This window comes from Ovis aries, chromosome 2 (genome assembly GCF_016772045.2).
Source record: "Ovis aries strain OAR_USU_Benz2616 breed Rambouillet chromosome 2, ARS-UI_Ramb_v3.0, whole genome shotgun sequence".
NCBI lineage: Eukaryota > Metazoa > Chordata > Mammalia > Artiodactyla > Bovidae > Ovis > Ovis aries.
Window position 1 is genome coordinate 219,935,473 of NC_056055.1, and position 19,069 is coordinate 219,954,541.

At 53.6% G+C, this 19,069-nt stretch overlaps 1 protein-coding gene across 14 annotated transcripts in view; it reads right to left on the minus strand.

Annotated features, from left to right (window-relative positions):
- TNS1 (tensin 1) overlaps positions 1-19,069 on the minus strand; it is a 244,980-nt gene that overhangs the window by 19,366 nt on the left and 206,545 nt on the right. For 6 of the 14 annotated variants that reach the window (XM_042244211.1, XM_042244209.1, XM_042244208.1 and 3 more), the window contains 6 exons: positions 18,050-18,246; positions 17,092-17,167; positions 11,827-11,919; positions 10,631-10,654; positions 10,196-10,234; positions 2,449-2,647 (listed from right to left, as the gene is read on the minus strand). In XM_042244211.1, coding sequence (XP_042100145.1) covers positions 2,449-2,647; positions 10,196-10,234; positions 10,631-10,654; positions 11,827-11,919; positions 17,092-17,167; positions 18,050-18,246 — 628 coding nt within the window. The remainder of the gene's footprint in view (positions 1-2,448; positions 2,648-10,195; positions 10,235-10,630; positions 10,655-11,826; positions 11,920-17,091; positions 17,168-18,049; positions 18,247-19,069) is intronic. The other 8 variants (XM_060411269.1, XM_060411266.1, XM_060411273.1 and 5 more) reach the window with 3 other exon arrangements.

A 19,069-nucleotide genomic window follows, 5' to 3' on the forward strand; every position in this document is an offset into this window, starting at 1 on the left:
TACAGGAGTATAGGAAATGGCCTCTAAGTTTGGGAAACCTGGATTCCGCTTTTTAAAGTTTTCTCAATTGATGTTTTCAAACTGTGGTGCTGGAGAAGACTCTTGAGAGTCCCTTGGATAGCAAGGAGATCAAACCAGTCAATCCTAAAGGAAATCAACCCTGAATATTCACTGGAAGGACTGATGCTGAAGCTGAAGCACCAATACTTTGGCCACCTGATGCGAACAGCTAACTCATTGGAAAAGACCCTGATGCTAGGAAAGATTGAGGGCAGGAGGAGAAGTGTGTGACAAAGGATAAGATGGTTGGATGACATCACTGACTCCATAGACATGAGTTTGAGCTAACTCCGGGGGATGGTGAAGGACTGGGAAGCCTGGCATGCTCCAGTCCCTGGGGTCACAAAGAATCAGACACGACTTAGCGACTGAAAAACAACAACAACAATACGGAAAATGAGGGAGGTGGGTTAGATGACTCTGACTCCTTCCAGACCCAAACTTCCTCCATGGCACGGCAGCAGAGACAAAGGTTGTCAGGGACCATGCACGAGCATCGGCTGCAGGGAGGCAGCAGGCAGGCTCGCACAAGGAGCCCTTGGGCGGGGGCTGGCAGTGCAGCAGCGGGGTGGAAGGGTCCTTACATAAGCTGGTGCACCAAAGCCTGGAGCCGCAGACTAGGAGTTTGGAGGCTGGCCGGCCCCACCCTGGGTTGGGTCGGTTAAGCTCAGGTCCCCAGGGTGATGTGAGGTGGGAGGGCCAGGCAAGAGCCAAGGGCAGGAAGAAGGTCAGGGCCAGGCCAGGACAAAGTCTACCACACATCCCAGAAGAGGCCAGAATGAAACACCACTTCAGTACAGAATAACCTGGATTCTGAGAAAATGGGGGGAGGGAGGAGCTGGGGACACGGAAATGGCATTTTGGGTGATTAATCCTGGAGGAGGAGCTGGCTTCCTGAATCTTACTGCAGGAGGAATTTGAGTGAGAAAAAGTGAAAACTCCCTAATGTCAGGACTTCTTGGATATCAGCAAGGGGGCCGAGAGGTGAAGAAAATCTCCTTTCCTTTAAAAGAAGAACGTAGCTCCTGCCCAGAGGTGGACCTTTCCCCAAGTGGAGCCGTTAAGAGGCTGGGGAGGGGGCCAGGTGGACTGGGGGTGTGTGCTTGGTTTGAAGTTTCAGATTCTTAGAGTCCAGAAGAAAACTGCCTCTGCTCACCCGAACCAAGCAGAAGCGGAAGTGGGAGGAGGCAGCTGGATAGTTTCTGGACTCGTGGGGACCCAGTCTGAGAAGGGGAGTGGACATGGGAAGGGATGGTTGGGGCAGACGCCCCTACTGGGGGGTGGAATTCTGGCTGGTGCAGGCCTCCTCCCCGCCTGGCACCCTGTGCCCTACCTGGGCTCATCTCAGAGTCCCTTTCCTATGTCATCTTCCTGTCTCCCCATCATAAAGCCTATGGCCACCCCGCTAGTCGAGCAGCTCCTCACTGCACCCCAAACACAGGAACCTCCCTTTCTGGGAAGCTTCTGGCTTTCCTCTGTCTGACTCCCTAAACGTCAGCCGCCCATCCACCAAGACATCCCTCCTCTAACCCCACAGAGACCTGACCCCCAGACCCCATGCCCAATACCTCCACACCCCGGTCCTGTCCTTGCTATGCTGTGAAGGCCCTCACCTTCCAACCCTTGCTCCTCCTCTGGCCTTAGCACAAATACTTCCCGGGCTTCCAGCCCCCAGAGACTCTCTCTGCAGACTAAGCCAGAAATAATGGGCTCTTGCTCAGAGTTCTTTGCTTACACCTCAGCTTTGAGCACCTCTAACAGCTGCTCTGTGATGGGGGGGATGCAGGGGGTAGGATAGAGGTGTGGACTCTGGAGCCAGACACCTTTAGTCCGAATTCTGTTTCTGCTACTGTTTAGCTGTAGACCTTGAATAATCCACTTTAATCTCTCTCTGCTTCAGTTTCCTCTTCTGAGAAGTGGGAATAATACTACTACTTACCTCGCAGGATAGCTGTGAGGTTTAAACAGAAAGCACTCAGCAAAACGCCTGGCACATGGGAAGCACTCACTACATAGTAACTACACTTGTTCAATTTTAAATTTGGGGAAAGGAGGCTTCCCTGGGGGTCCGGTGGTCACAACTCCACACTTCCACTGCAGGGGGCACAGATCTGATCTCTGGGGAAGTAAGGCTCCTGCTCGCCGCATGGTGCAGCCAATAAATAAATAAAAACAGAAGTAATACATCTGAGGGAAGGACTGTGCCTGGTTCATCTTCATAGTCTCCCCGGGGAGTTGGCACTCAGGGGGTGCTCTTGCCATGCACCCCAATGAGCTGGTTTCCCAAGGGCAGCACCCTGGATGTGATTTCTCCCCGTCCATGCCCTAATCGGATCCAGGAGGCCTCATCTCTGCTGCCCCGGGCCTGGGTTCTCCTCCCCCACTTACCTGTCAGCGCTGAGGATGGGGCTGCTGGTGGAGAGGGGGCTAGGGGAGACAAAGGAGCCTCCCAGGGTCCCGTTCCTCAGGGGTGTCTCATTGCCATAGGCCTGCACAGCTGGGGTGCTAAAGCTCTTGGGCTCAGGTTCCTGAGTCCGGGGCCCAGCCACCGCCGTTCGTACCACTGACTCCACGTAGCTCCGGGGTTCTGGAAGGGGTGAGGAGACAGGGACTGAGCATGGATCCAGGGGATGTGGTGTGGACCCCACCCAACCCCAGGGAACCCGTCTCCCCAGAGCCTGTCAGGGAAATCCCAAAAGGATAGCAAGCAGACAAGGGGCACGTCTCCAGGGCTCCTGCCTGCCCAGGTCCATCCTCTTTCCAGCATCATGGAGAAGCCATGAGAGCCCCAAGAACTTTTAACTAGAGCCTCGTTCTGAGAAGCTTCCCAGAAAGGGACCCCAAAACACAGCCATCACAGAGTCCTCCTTCCTAGAGCTGGGACACTGTCCTTCACTGGTGGGCCCTCTAGCTGAGCTTTTCTTCCCCAACCCTGCTACCCAGGTCCCAGGCCCTTCTCCGCTCCCCAGGAACTGCTGGGGTCTGGGCTTTCCGTGGACCCCAAGCTCCAGCCCAGCCTTGTGTCTCAGGATGCTCATTCTACCCCACACCCAGAGTCCAGAAACAGGCTTGCTGGCCTACCAGCAGGCCTGTGCGGGTGAGTCACACCCAGCCCTGCGTGCCAAGACACATCCATCCACCTTGCCTGACACACTTAGTGTGCCTCCCGAGACTGACATCATTATCCCGCTTGGTGTTCAGAACGGCCTGAGAGGAAGGCTGGGTGGGGAAGAGGGCGGCAAGCACCAGAGAGGTCACTGTGCCGGTGAAGGTGCCGAGGACAGGAGAGTGAAGGGGCCTGAGGCACAACCAGACCCAGGTTTCCTGTGCCACCCGCCCCACTGCCGTGCTGCCCCCAGCTGCCCCCTGCCCCGGCCTCTGGAAGCCTCCCCACGCCCCTCTACCCCACCACTGTAAACTAACTCGCCGTCAAACAGAGAAAAGAAGCAGAACACTCTCGGCTTCTCCAGGGACAGATGGTGTTCCTGCCACCTCTGAAGTGGCACTGTTCCCGAGGACGTCCCAGGAGGGACGTGACCTGAGCACACATCAACACTATGCCCACCACAATTAGGGCAACCACTGAAACCAGCCTGAGAAGTGGAAGAACGGCAGAGTCCGTGCAGCCTGGGGTGCAGGGAGGGAGCCAGACAGTCTCTCTCACAGCTACTCAGTTCCACTGTTGTTATTGCGAGAGCAGCTACGGATAGCACATAAAGCAATGAGTGTGGCTGTGTTACGATAAAACTTTCCCAAAACAGGATTTGGCCATAGTTTACTGCTCCCTGATGTAACATGTCTCCTCAGCCCAGAGAGGTGGAGCGATTTGCTCCAGAACGCACAGTGACCATAGCTCCCGTCTCCTGACTCCCGGTGCAGGCTCTGGGTGGCTGAAAGAGGGGCCGCCAAGCCTCATGGGACACTCAGAGCTGGCTGCTGCTACTCAGAACTCCAGCCCATCAGCCAGAGAAAAGCCAGCTCCACAGACTGTCAATAACAGCAGAAATAGCAAATAACTACATGAGGAAAGCAAAATTTTGAGAATGTAAGTATCTTATCTGGGCCACACAGTAGCAGGTGACAGAGCTGGCCTAAGAACCCCAGTGGTCTGGCCCAGAGCCTGCTCTTGGGCCCTGCACATACCGCCAGCTGAAAATCAGGGGGATCGAGAATTTCAGTGTGTCTTTAGCCTTAGGGGGCCAGCTCCACACCCTGGGGTAACTCGAACTGACAGAAAGGGACCCTCAGACAGGAACTCACACCCACAGAAATGGCAGTTGAGACCCAAGGCCAGAGCCTACCTTCCGGCCCATCCCTCACCTCCCAGGGTCACTCTTTGAAAATTCCACCTAGATGCCTCCAGGCTACTAGCTTCATCCTGGGGCCCGCAGCGCCCAGCACCCTTCTCTCCCACCCAGAGATGGCAAAAGGATCCATCTGCTCCCTGGCTGCCCCAAGCTCCTTGCTAATCTGTACTCACAGCACCTGGCACACAGTGAATCCTCAGTAAGTGTCTGTCTCACAAACTAATAGATACATGACCTTTACCCTCTGCCCCCTATCTCCCCCCACCACAGAGGTACACCTAAGAGGCACACATTCGTTTTTCTCCTTCCCTTGAATTCTTGCTGACCCTCAAAAGTTCAAGCTAAAATGCCCGAGGGCAAGCCCTGAAGTCTGTGGCCCTCTCCACCCGCTATGTCCTCCTGATTCATTCCCCAGCCTGTTCTGTGTCCCGCAGACCAGCTTTTACTGACAGCATACCCCAGACCCCCGGGCTCAGGGCTCCAGAGGGCCCTGGCCTTTGGCAGCTGGCTGGTAGGCAGAACTAACAGAGGATGGAGGTAGGTGGGGAGAGAGGGTCAAAGTTCCAGGGCCGCATCCTCCACCCAAGATACCAACTCCAGGGGTGGGTCCTCTCCTCCAGCTCCTCCTGGTTTCTTCAGGCCTGGAGTGCAGATGGCTCCCACCTCCTGCTCAGGAGCACCCCGGGAGGTGCTTCACCATCCCTCATTGGTTTGCCCAGACCATCTAAATAGTCCATTAAACCCTCTTCAGTTGCCCCATTGGAATGAGCTATCTGTTTTCTGCCAAGACCTGACCCATACAATGGGTAAGCAGCTCACATTATTGGATCAGCACCCCATCCTATTTAAAAAAAAAGAAAGTACACATACCACTTCTACCATCAGTAAAATCTAAGTAAGGCCACCCACACCACCCAGGCCCAGAGTCAAGACGGAGCCAGACCTGGGACCACAGACATTGGCTCCCGTCTGCCCTGTTTACCATGAGTCAAGGCCATGTCCCCACTAACTGCTTTTGACCCAAACATAGTGTCAGGAGCCTGAGTGTAGTTTGCACAGAACATCGAAGGGACAGTATGTTAGAAAGTTGGAGATATCAGAAAACCTGAGATGGCTTTAGGATAGCCACATTCATAAAGCATCAGCCTCAGGAGCCCCATCCTCACACCCATCAGATCCTCAGCTACAGAGCAGCTTACGAAGGAGCTCTCAGAGGACTCAGCCTCTGAACTTGAAGACAAGACCATTCATCCAGGGAGAAGCACCCGCAGCGGTTCCCACCACATTTGCAGTTAACAGCCCTGTGACTTTAGGTGGCCAACTAGCCTGGGGGCTTTGCTCAGGGACTCCCAGCCTGTGGATTTCAGACCCAGCCCTCCTGGCCCTGCCGTCACTTTATTCTCCATCCTCTTTCTTGGTTGGCTGCCCTTTCCTGACCTCCCAGGACTAAATCAGGGTAGAGCCTCACTCAGTCTCTGTTCCTCATGAGCCCAGAGCAGGAGGGACCCTTTGGGAAGATATTTGATTCTGAGCCCAACTTCATAACTGTTCAAAACCAAACTTGAGGGACAAAACAGTCCATTTCCCCCGAGTTTTCAGACTCAGATTCCATATTGAAAACACCCCCTTTCCCTATCTCTTCCCATTTTCCTCTCTCCCCACCTTAGTACAGCATACAACGTGTGAGCTCCCTGTCTTTCACTTACTGGAAGGGCCTTTCTGGGACTCTGTTCTTTTGTCTGTAAAATAGGAATGAGAACACCCACCTGCCCAGCCTGGATCAAGTGACAGGAGATGAGAAAGTCCCTCCTAATTCCTTCTTGCTAGCGCCAACGCCAGTTTATCAGCAACCCCACAGCTGCCTGCTGGTGTCTGCCTCCCTCTACCCCTTCTCCTGCTGTTCTGCACGCGCTCTCCTGCAGTTTTCTCCTCTCCGCCAATCCTGGAGCAGCTAGACCCAGAGGCAGCAGGGACTGGGAAGGGCAGATGTGGGGCCAGGAAGGTGCTTCATGCAGAACATTCCAGGAGCCCAAACCCATTCCAAGAGGCTGTTGGAGGCTGAGAGCAGCTAGACTGGAGGCTTAGTGACTTGGCCCCACCAGGCTGGGGGCACTGTCAGCTCCTGACCCACACCCTCAAGCGCATTTTGTGCCTTGCAGAAAAGGTTCTTTTCCTGGAGTGAAACAGCCTGCCTGCCCAGAGTGAAATGAAGACACGCAGATGGAGACAGGAAAGAAGTAAAACTTCCGAGGCCCAAACCAGGAACTCAAAAGATGGAATTCCAAACTCTGAGACTGGGCCACAGGGCCCTCCTCTGAGTTCCCATCATACCCTGTTCCTCCCCCAGCTCAGCATTTCTACCTTGTGCTGAAATATCCTGACCAGGCTATCTCACTCATCTTTATGTCCTCAGTGCCTAGCACAGGACCTGGCACAGAGTAGGTGCTCCATAAATCTGCGTTGCACAGCACTACCTTAAAATACCCAGATGGCACCGTGTAACTGTCACCGAGGATTTCAGAGCAGGAGGGATCCCCAGAGGGGCCATTTCTAATCTGCAGTCTTCCTTGGTGCCAAATGCACCCATCTAATCATCGGAACAGACAGAACCTCAGCCAAATATTCCTTGTTCCCATTCCTCTAGGAAAGAAGCTTCAGCCATTTCTTTCCCTGTTTCCCCACTGGAAGATCCTTGATGTTGACCTCACACCTTTACTGCTATGGGTTTTCTTCCTCTGCTTCTTTCATGGAGAAGGGTACCCTGTATCCACATCCATTAAAGACACTGTTCATGTTTAGAGGTCATAACCCGTGCAATCAATGGAAAGCAGCTTACACTCTCAGCTGTGCCCCTGATCGGCTGTCTGGGCCTGGACAAGTCATTTAACATCCTTACACATCACCTCCTCATCAGCAAACTGGGGCTCCTACCACCTTCCTCTCAGCACTTCTGTGATTATTTAAGATGATTGTGACAATGACCCACAAGGTCGCCTCCCTGCCTGCTGACCCTCACTGTGTACCACATTGCCCCTTGCTCCAGCATCCAGCTCCTCCCTGCCCTCACTTCACTGACCTTGCAATTCATGGGGGAAAAAATTGCTACTCCTCCCACCCCAGGGCCTTTCCAAGCGCCCTTTACTTCTACCTGGGAAGCTCTTCTCCCATCCCAGTGTCTCCAAGTTAATGTCCCTCACGCTCGAATCTTACTTCTTCAGCCAGGGTCTCATAAAAACTATCTCTTCACTTTGGAGCACTTATCTCAAGAATTCTCGGTGATAATTTAATTCTGTCACCGGTCATGCATGTGTTCCATGAGATTAGGAACCATAGTACTGCTTATCATCATATCCCCAGAGTGCCTGGCACATAGTAGGCACACAAAATATTCACCGAATCAATGAAGAACAGAACGAACAGGTGTAAAGCATTTAGCATGGCACCTTGAACAAAGCACTTCCCTAAAGTCTTTTTCCCCCTTGCTGAATAAGCCTACTGCTTATGTTTCCTTATAGGCATCTTTTTTCTGAATTCACACATATCAGCAGGGCAATCAAACAGTGCTTCAGAGGGTCAGCAAAGAATATGCTTTGGTCTGACCCGGAAGGTGATGTGTGAGTCAGGAAAAATGGAACCAGCCGCCCACATCCTTGGCCCCTGTCCCCACTCCAGGTCAAGACAACAATTCTGATGCCCACGCTGGAATCCCAGGGCATGGCGCCTGGAGGCTGGAGGAGGGTTTTGAAGTGGCCACTTGATTAGGAAACAGGAGACCAGTAAGTCCAGTCTAGCCTTGCTGCCTCTTAACTGTGACCTTGGGCAGATGCCTATCCCCACCTCGCAACACAGACCTCAGGTCCACATTCCTGAAAACGATGGCTGCAGTAGAGTGGATCCCTAAGAACCTTCCCTGAAGACTCTGTGCCTCCAGAAGTGAAAGAGGGTCAGAGGGCTCAGGGCCTGTAGGCTGAGATTCACTCATCAGGAGCAAGGGCCAGGTGTCAGTCCCATTCTGTTGAAGTGCCACCCCCACGTGAGGAACACACAGCCAGGGCCTGTCACCCTCAGACCGTCCCACTGGAGACTGAATAGGTATCACCAGTCTGTGAAGGTCAGCAGCCACAAGGAGAGCTGAGAGCCTCCTAGGTAGGTGGGCTCCTGGAGCACAGCACACAAACACTGGCTCTGGGCTCCAGCTGATTCTAGACTCCTGGCGAGAACCAGCTGCCCACCCCCCGCCCGGGGAAGGTCCTCCCCCTGGGTGTGAGGCTGGCCAGGGGTGAGAGCCCACTGTAGTTCATCCCATTCTGGGATCTGTTCTGGGGGGCTGCCTTGTTCTGTACCCCCACGCAGTCTGGCATTGTTGCCAGAACTCTGGCTGGCTAGCAGTGGGCAAAGCTTTATGGAAAACCAGCCATCTTACACGGGTGATGGCAGATTCAGAGGGGTACAACCCATGCCCACTTTGGGGATAGAAAATCAAGGTAGTGAGTGCAAAGGAAGTGGGAAATGGGCTTAAGAATCCGGAAGGAGGAATTCTTTAGTGGTCCAGTGGTTAGGACTCTGCACTCTCACTGCTGAGGGCCCAGGTTCAATGCCTAGTCTGGGAACTAAGGTCCCACAAGCCAAGACGCAGCCCAAAAAAAAGAAAAAAAAAAAAAAACACCTGGACGGAGTCTTTAAAGAAACCAGGCCACACGGACCCAGGGCCCAGGTGGGAAGTCAGAACATCTAACACATCCAAGCTGGAAGGTGCTCAGCACCCACCTCGTCCAACCCCCTTCCCCCACCTCCACCAGGGTAGAGATGGGGACACGGAAGCCCAGGCCACCCAGGCCAGCATCTCCCTCATTTCACCTGCTGCTCTGAGTCATCCTTTGAATTCTGTTCCTAATAAATTAGTTAAAGGCCTTCAACCAGATTACATCCCTTCTCTGCTTCTCCACGTGCAAGGCTGAGTTCATTTAAATCAGGGGTTAAGCCAGGAAACAGACGTGCTAACCAGATACTGTCACAACTGTGCATGGATGTCCCGAGGCATCTGTGTGTGGCAGGGGGGTGGGGGGGTGGGAATCCACAGCTTTTTCAAAATCCCCCCAAAACATCTAAGATCCTAGAAAGACAGACATCCTACCATCTGTGCTGATAGGAAACCAGGCAAGGGCTTCCAGAGGCAGCTTGTGGCTCCAAGACAGTGGCTCTGAACCGGGAGCAGTCATCCCCCCGGGGTCATTTGTCATGCTGCAGACATTTCGATTGTCATGACGGGTGAGTGCTACCCACAGGTGTCAACAGTAGGTAGAGACCAGGGATGGCGCTAAACACCCTACAGGGCTCAGCACAGTCCCCACGACTAAGAACTGTCCCACCCAAGCATCGGTGGTGCTGAGGCTGAGAAATCATGCTCTGAGCTGTACATGTGGGGCAAACCCAGGAAATGGGATAGGAGCCCCCTCCATCTGAAGGGGCTGCTGCACCCCAGGCAGGTGGGCGGGAATGCCTCCTGGGGGGAAGCATTTTGTCAGCAAGGTGGCACCGCACTTGTACCTGGACCCTTGGCCGCGCCTGGACCCGGGCCCTGGGGCTATGGGCACCTCAGTCAGTATCCAGAACGGTAGCTCATCACCAAAGCGACAGCTCATCACCCCCTGATCACCCAGCAGGGCGTGGGGATTGGGGTGGGGTGCGGCCTATGCACCCGGTCACATGAGACCTGATCAGGGAAGAGCGCCACCCACCACCCCAACAAGCCAGGCAGAAAAATGGAGTGAGCGGCCATTCCTGGACACGGAGAGCAGGAAGCAGCCACACAGCAAAGCCACACTTACCTTCAGAAAGCTCTGTCAGCACCTTCCTCTCATCCTCCTCTGAGGGAAGATGGGAAGAGAGGTGAGGAGGAAGGAGAGGCAGGAAAGAGAGGCAGGGGATGGAGGGGAGAGGAAGAGCAAAAAGGAGAGAGAGAGATGGATTAACAGGGATTATTGTCTGAGAGAGAGAGAGAGTTTGTTGAGAAAAGGGGTGAGGCCGAGGCAGAGGCAGGCCCTCCAGGGCGCACAGGTAAGACAGGGCCTCGCTCTCAGGAGCAGAGGCCCATGTCCCTGTTACAGCCCCTGCATCTCAAGCAGGAATGTGCTGGCCTGGTGACAGGCGGCCCCCCACCCGGTGACTCCGTGTCCCTGGCCATGCAGACACGTCCTGAGTGGGAGGCTGTGCCCGGCCGTGTGTCTGCGTGGCTCACACCTGTCATGCCACTGCCCACCTACCTGGCTGGATCAGTCTTCTGGGGACTAAAGGAAAGAAGCAAAGTTGTTCCCCAGAGCCCCAGTCCAGCCCACACCAGAGTCTAGAGAGCAAGTTTCTGGGCTCAGCCTGTTGGAAATGGTCACTAAGGGCCTAGGGTCTCTGCTTTCCCTTTCCCAACAAGGAGAGGAGCTGGGGAATGTGACGAGGTATGAACCTGGAGTGTGTGCCTGCATGTCTGCACGTGTGTGTGTGTGCATGTCTGCATGTGTGTGAGTATGTGTAGGCATGCATGTCTGCATCTGTGTATGTGTGCCTGTCTCTGTGTGTGTGCATGCCTGCATGTGTGTGTGTGTGCGTGCATGTCTCTGTGTGTGTGTGTGCGTGCCTGTCTCTGTGTGTGTCCATGCCTGCATGTGTGTGTGTGCGTGTGTGCATGTTTCTCTGTGTGTGCATGTCTGTGTGTGTGTGTGCGCGTGCATGTCTCTCTGTGTGTGCATGCCTGCATGTGTGTGTGCGCATGCATGTCTGTGTGTGTGCATGTCTGCATGTATGTGTAGGCATGCGTGTCTGCATCTGTGTATGTGTGCCTCTCTGTGTGTGCATGCCTCCATGTGTGTGAGTATGTGTAGGCATGCGTGTCTGTATCTGTGTATGTGTGCCTGTCTCTCTGTGTGTGCATGCCTGCGTGTGTGTGTGTGCCTGCATGCATGTCTGTGTGTGTGCATGTCTGCATGTGTGTATGTGTAGGCATGCGTGTCTGCATCTGTGTATGTGTGCCTGTCTCTGTGTGTGTGCATGCCTGCATGTGTGTGCGTGTGTGTGCGTGCCTGTCTCTGTGCATGTCTGTGTGTGTGTGCACGCATGTGCACACAAGCACCTGGACTCTGGGGCATGGGAGCCAGGCTTCAGGCAGAAAGTTAACCACCTCCAGGGAAACAGGGCATGCCTCCAACCCCCTGACGTCAGAGGATTCTGGGAGTGGTGGTGACCCCACAAGGCAAGGGCAGGAAGACTCCGTCCCCCTCAACCCCTGAACAGAGAGCCCCACCCAGGCCTGACCTCAGCATGGACACAGAGCCCGGCTGCCACCTTGTTTCCAGAAGAATCCTGAGAACTCACCAGGCCTGGGCCCTGCCCAGGACCACAGGAGTCCTCCAGTTCCCCACCCTGTCCTCTGGCCTCCCTAGCCACCTCCCTTCCCGCCAGAGTCACTCACCGCCAGTGGGGTGTAGCAAGATGTCAGCTGGGTTGTGCGGCTTCAGGCCCAGAGCAGACAAGGGTGTCTTGGCCAGACCTGGAGGGGAACGCACTGCACCGGGAATAAGAGGGGAGAGCTGGGGGTGAGTGCGGGTGGACGTGTGGGAAGAGGACCCCTCCTGAAGGAGGGCATGTCGGGGAGCGGGGTTGGGGGGGCAGCAGGAAGTGGAGCAGAGGAACCAGCCCCGCCCGGTGATGCCAGGGCGGCTCCACGGCGGCTCCACTCCCCCTTCCCGTCTCCTGTGTTTCTCCAGGGGATGAAGGGTAAAAGGAGTCAGGAAACAGCCTTGCCCCTCACCCTCCAGAAAGTCATTTCTATCCCTAGACCCTGAGTTTCTTCCCTATGGTTCCTCCACACTGCGTAGTTATAACACACACACTGGTTTCTTGGGCACCCTCTGACTTGCTCTATATCACTCTCTCTCTAACCTCTCCTCTCACATTCCCTACCCCACCCTCAACGCGCACACACACACACACACACACACACACACGCACACAGATGTACTTAAAGAAAGCAGAGTATCAAGATGGTATAGCCTGTAAAGGACAGAAGGAGGAGAAGAGATCACCAGCAGAACCAACCCTGAGTCCCCAGGCCAGTCTTCAGCCACAGGTCTTTGACCTTCAGCTGAGCAGGCCCTTTGCAAGCCCCAGGAAGAGAGAATTTCTCAGCTGGGAGCTCTCTTACTTCCCCCAAACCTCAGTGCTCCAGAAGAGGAAAAAGCCCCATCTCTAAAATACGTGGGCAAGAGCATGACCACCCTGCACAAACCCAGGTCACCTCCCAAGCCACCTGTCTGGGTTGGAAGTGTCACATAACACACAAGGTCAGAAAGGGCAGTCAGGCTTTCTCCCATCAGCCAAGGACGTGGCTGGACTCCAAGCTGAGCTGCAAGGTTGTTGCTCTGCCCAGTCACAAGACTTCTCAGCGGCAGCTGTCTAGTCTCCAAACCCACCTCAGAGGAGAAGTAAAGAAATGAGCTCCGTGTCTCCTGTCGCAGCTCTCAGGACCCTGCAGAGCCCACAGCCGTGGAAGACAGGCAGTCACACAGGGCCGCCAAAAGCCTAAGGCTGCCTGCCCCACCCCAGTGGCCTCAACAGATGAGCCACGGCCCTCAGGTGCCCAGGACCCACACAGCAGCTCCAGGACCCTCCCTGGTATCTCCTCCCTTTCCCAAAAAGGCAGTGAGACCTACAGGAAACTAAACTCCCAAAATATAATCTTCCAATGAAAGCAGTTTAAATAGCTTATTTGTGATCCCCTGGAGGAGGGCATGGCAACCCACTCCAGTATTCTTGCCTGGAGAATCCCCGTGAACAGAGGAGCCCCGTGAACAGGTGGGCCATGGGGTCACAAAGAGTCAGACACAACTGAGCAACTAGGCACGCACACACACGTTTGTGCACATGGTGGTGTATCCACAGGTGTCCATGGGAACAGAGAGGCATCACAGGAGTCCAAACGGTTGGCGCAGCCCTACACTCTACCCTCACTCTGCCCTGAGATGCCCAGTGGACAGATACAGCAGAGGGGACGAGTGTGTACAAACACACACATCCAGGCAGGGGCTAGGTCTAAGCCTCCATGCTTCTGTGTGTCCCTCTTTCTCTCATTACACACACACACACACATCTTTACAACAGACACTTATCAGCACTTAGTAATGTCTGTCAGACAAATGACTTTGAATGTAATTAATTATGGAAGAATGAGCCCAGCCTCAGAGACCACTGTCCGTGGAATGACCAGGAAGACTCTGGGCCCATAAGGCTGCCTAGTGGGCACAGCAGAGGTCCAGGTGAACAGGGTGAAGGGGACAAGGGGACAGAGGCAGTGGGAGGTTCCTCTGGGCTTCCCTCAGCACCCCCAGCTCGCTCATCACTCCTGCCCTCAGTGCCCAGGCATCCACCCTTCTGCTGAGGCAGACATGTGGGTGGCCCTGAAGCCAGGCAAGGCTTGGCTTCCCCAGAGAAGAATTCCTTGCATTTCTCCGCCTCTGTTTTCTCTCCCAACCCTGTGCATGGAGGAAACCTCTAGCTTATTCTCTCCTCCCCAGGCACCCGGGGCTGACCCAGGGGAGGGAGGGAAGAGTGGGAACAGAAACATGTGGTAGAACCAACTCTAGCCCGGCCCAGATGGCTTCATCCCAGACAGGGTGATGGCCAGGATCCTGGCTGTTTGGACCCACAGGAAACTGGAGCAAGTGTGAAGGCGGTGGGGAGGGGAGCTTCCCAGATGGCTCAATGGTAAAAGAATCCATCCACCTGCCAATGCAGGAGACGCAGGTTTGATCCCTGGGTCGGGAAACCCCCGGAGGAGGAAATGACAACCCACTCCAGTATTCTTGCCTAGAGAACCCCATGGACACAGGAGCGTGGCGGGCAACAGTCCAGGGGTTCACAAAGAGTCAGACACAACTGAGCACGCACGCACGCACGCACGCACGTGCAGGTTGGTGAGCTAAGACCAGGGAGAGAGATTCCAGGAGTCTGAAGCCTTTTACAAGGCTACAGAGCTGTCTTGAACAGCTGCCCTGGGCTTTCACTGTCCAACACGGTAGTCAGGAACCACATGGGGCTATGGAGCACCTGCTGTGTGTCCAGTCTGAACGGAGGTGTTATATGAGTGTAAAAACACACAGTGGATTTCAGACTTGTATGAAACAAAAATGAAAAATATGTCTTTACATTGATTACATGTTGAAATCATACTTTAGATCCTTAGGGTTAAATAACAGCAAATTTTTTCTTTTCCTTTTTTTTTTTTTTTGGCCGCACTGCGAGGCTTGTGGGAATCTTAGTGCCCGGATCAGGGATTGAACCCAGGCCCTCGGTAGTGAAATCACAGAGTCATAAACACTGGGCCACCAAGAAATTCCCTAAATAATACCTATTATTAGAATAAATTTCACCAACTTCTTTTTAGATTTCTTAAAAAGATTGTAGGATAATATTCTCATTAATCATTTTATTTCTACTTACCTATAGAAATGATAATACTCTGTGGATATTTTGAGTGAAATTTAAAAAATCATTACAATTAATTTCTCCAGTTTCCTGTATATTCTTTAATGGAGCTGTTAGAAAAGTTTCTAGTGCAAACTACTACTACTACTACTACTACTAAGTTGCGTCAGTCGTGTCCGACTCTGTGCGACCCCATAGACAGCAGCCCACCAGGCTCCGCCATCCCTGGGATTCTCCAGGCAAAAACACTAAAGTGGGTTGCCATTTCCTTCTCCAATGCATGAAAGGAAAAGTGAAAGTGAAGTCGCTCAGTCGTGTCCAACTCTTAGCGACCCCACGGACTGCAGCCACCAGGCTCCTCCATCCATGCGATTTTCCAGGCGAGAGTACTAGAGTGGGGTGCCATTGCCTTCTCCGTCTAGTGCAAACAGCTCATGTTATTTTTCTGCTGGACAGTCCACTCATAAATTTAGCTTCCTGTATGTCCAAGATGGGCTTCCCAGGTGGCTCTAGTGGTAAAGAACCCGCCTGTCAATGCAGAAGATGTAAGAGGCATGGGTTAGATCCCTGGGTCAGGAAGATCCCCTGGAGGAGGGCATGGCAATCCACTGCAGTATCCTTGCCTAGAGAATCCCACGGACAGAGGAGCCTGGTGGGCTACAGGCCATGGGGCTGCAGAGAGTCGGACATGACTGAAGTGACTGAGCACACAGGATGTGTCCACGATGGTGGCCAACATAATTCTGTTGGCACAGAAGGCAAGCCCTGGTGCCACATTCCTCCCCCTGGCAGGATAGCCAACCACCGGAGAACACATGGCCAGCTCCAACTCTCCTGTCCTCACCCTCTACCAGTCTCACCCGAACGAATGAATAGCTCGGGGGGATCTCACCTAGTCTAATCCTGGAGCATCACTAGTCTCTTCACCTCTGCCAACTCGGGCCTCTTACAGGAACCCTGAGTCCTTCACAGCCTGGTATTGATCCATCACTGCTTTCCCAGGTCTCCTCCAGCTCCTCTTCATGTCTCTTCTACCATGAAATGGAATACTTCCTCTCTCCTGGGCTCATCCAGGTTTTCTCATTGTTTGGAAATGTCTCTGCCCTTTAGGGATCTGCCACTCCAGTGAGAACACCAAGTAAGACACAGACTAAAGGCTCCTGTCTGGAGGCCAAGAGATGGATACGTTGGGCATAGGGTCAACCTGAGGGTTCTGAGCCTTTCTCTCCTTGGTGAAAACTAGGAAGTGGAAGAGGTGCCCGGATGCAGACAGAAATGGGAGTCAGAAGCAAGAAGGTCCAGGGGTTACTTTAGGATGTTTCTTTAGGATGGGGAATGTTTTACACATAGGATGTAAAGACTCTTCAGTTCAGTTCAGCTCAGTTCAGTCACTCAGTTGTGTCCAACTCTTTGCGACCCCATGAATCACAACACGCCAGGCCTCCCTGTCCATCAGCAACTCCCGGAGTTCACTCAGACTCACGTCCATCGAGTCAGTGACGCCACCCAGCCATCTCATCCTCTGTCGTCCCCTTCTCCTCCTGCCCCCAATCCCTCCCAGCATCAGAGTCTTTTCTAGTGAGTCAATTCTTCACATGAGGTGGCCAAAGTACTAGAGTTTCAGCTTTAGCATCATTCCTCCCAAAGAACACCCAGGACTGATCTCCTTTAGAATGGACTGGTTGGATCTCCTTGCAGTCCTAAGAGACTCTCAAGAGTCTTCTCCAACACCACAGTCCAAAAGCATCAATTCTTCAGCACTCAGCTTTCTTCACAGTCCAGCTCTCACATCCATACATGACCACTGGAAAAACCATAGCCTTGACTAGACAAAGTAATGTCTTTGCTTTTGAATATGCTATCTAGGTTGGTCATAACTTTCCTTCCAAGGAGTAAGCGTCTTTTACTTTCATGGCTGCAATCACCATCTGCAGTGATTTTGGAGCCCAAAAAAATAAAGTCTGACACTGTTTCCACTTAGCAATTAGCAAACCATAATTTGGGAGTCCAGGGACCCGAGTAGGTCACCCTGGACCCCAGGATGCAGCTGCTGCCTCTTAGCTGTGTGAGCGTGGACAGCAGAAAAGAAGTGAAGAGAAGAGAGGTGAGGAAGGGAAGCAGAAGTAAGATGAGCCATAGGGATGAGGAGCAGCAGATTCTGGTCCCACCCAACTCTGCCAGCACTCCCAAATCTGGGAAGCCTACACAGGCCAGAGGGGACCCAGCGAAGGAAGGCTGAGTGTGGAGTTCTTACCCCCACTGGGTGGTGGGCTGGTCGGAGAGGTTCCTTCCATCTCCTCAAAGGCTTCCTTGTAGCTGTGCAGATGGGGCTGCATAAGGAGAACAAGGGAGCAAAGCCGTAGCTGTGAGTCTGAGGAGGAGTTTCCAGTTACCAGCCTAACCAATCATCCTTTCCAGTAAACACGGAGGTCAAAGGCAGATCTTCGCCACCTGTGGCCCCAACGACTGCTTGCAGCCAAGAGAACAGAAAGTGGCTGATTGCAAGGCAATTGTCCAGCAGTACCTGCCTTGGAAATATTTCACAACAGGGCCAAAAAGAAGGGACAGAAGGCAGGAGAGAAAAGATGTCCAAAAGCTATTTATGTCCAGAAGGACCCGTTAACCTGGGATTTTACCAAATATGGACCACTCACATCAGAATCTTCCAGAATCAGATTCCTGGGTCCCACGCCAAGTCTAATGGGCTAGAATTTTTATAGGGGGACTTGAGAATCTGCCTGTTTAACAAACTTCCTGATGACTGTTATGCTCACTAACGTTTAAGATCTACTTCCTCAAGCTGCTGAGCTGTCTCGAAACTATAAAAACTTTGACACCGAAATTAGATCAATCTCCCAAGTAAACCCTACATCCAGAAAGGGTTCAAAAACAGTCTGTAGGATCTGGCTTGGAGTCTAGAGTCTGCGGTCACCTACATCACACCAGGGTCCTTACCACCCTCATAAAGGGTGCTCTCTGGGGCTCAAGAAGGGAGCCTCAGTCTCAGTGTTCATGGAAGAAGTAGGGGAATAAAAGCTGTTTGGAGGGGGAAATTGGCTCCTGATTCCACAAACCAAAGAGAAGCCCTAGGCTGAGGATGCAGGGAGGAAAAAAATACTGAGTTTACTGACAGGTCACCGATACTCAGATGACAATCAAGTCCCTCAACAGTTCAGCTGGGCTCTGCTACCCTCTGTGGCCCCAGGACTCACCTCTTTGGGTCGCCCTCCAGGATTGAGAGCGATGGTGAGAGCCAGCTCTGGGGAGACGCATTGGACAGGCGAGCGAACCCCGGGGCTACGGGGGGATGTGGGTTCCGGTGACTGGTTCTCGTACTGCCCATCACTGGCAGCCCGCTTCCGGAGAGGTGCTGGGGGCTCTGCAGGCTGCTTCTCCCGAGCCTGCACCCCTGGGAGGAATGGCAGGGCAGAGAGGGCAATGAGCAAAACGTGGGGGGAAAGGATCAATCCACCTAACTCCCCTAGAGGAGACAGTGCATCTTAGCTCAGGGGGTCCAAGCTGGAGCTGGACTTGCCTCCCCTCACACCTCCTCCCCTCAGACTCCCTCTGCCCACACCCCAGTTTCTCTGCTGGGTGGGGGAATCTGCTTAGATTGAGCTGGCCTTCAGCAGGAATCTCTGCTCTGCACAGGGTTGGGGCCCAGAGCACAAAGGACTGATACAAGAAACAGATGTCAACTTCTTCCAAGCCCCAGAGGCAGAGGGCCAGAGCTTCCAGGCAAAGGAGGGAAGGTGGAGGGAGGAAAGACAGTCTCCAAGGCGACTGCATCAACCAACAAGCAACACCAGCCCCATGGGGAAGGACTTGGAAGGACTGAATGACGCATCAGCTTGCAAATGGTGCTCCCGAGAAGAAACCCAAGAAATGACTAAGACCTGTCACGATGTCCCAGCCCCAGCTGGCCCCTGGAATACTGCTGGCCTTCTCAGGGGTTCCCCAACCCTCATCCGTCCAGTGTCGCTCTGAAACCTCCCACCCACTTCCTGTATGCCCACACTTTCCTTGCCCCAAAGATGGCCCAGGTTTCCAGGCTGCCCCAGAGCAGCAGGCAAAGAGCCTGCAGACAAGCGCCTCCTGTGCTTTTGTGTATTTCCCTCCCACTCCCCAGGCCTTAACCTCACCCTCCTCCCTTCCCACTCCCTCTTCCCACAGCTGGGCTGCGGCACGAAACCCATTGCCTCATTGAGCTGGCTCCAGGAGCCTAGAAAACT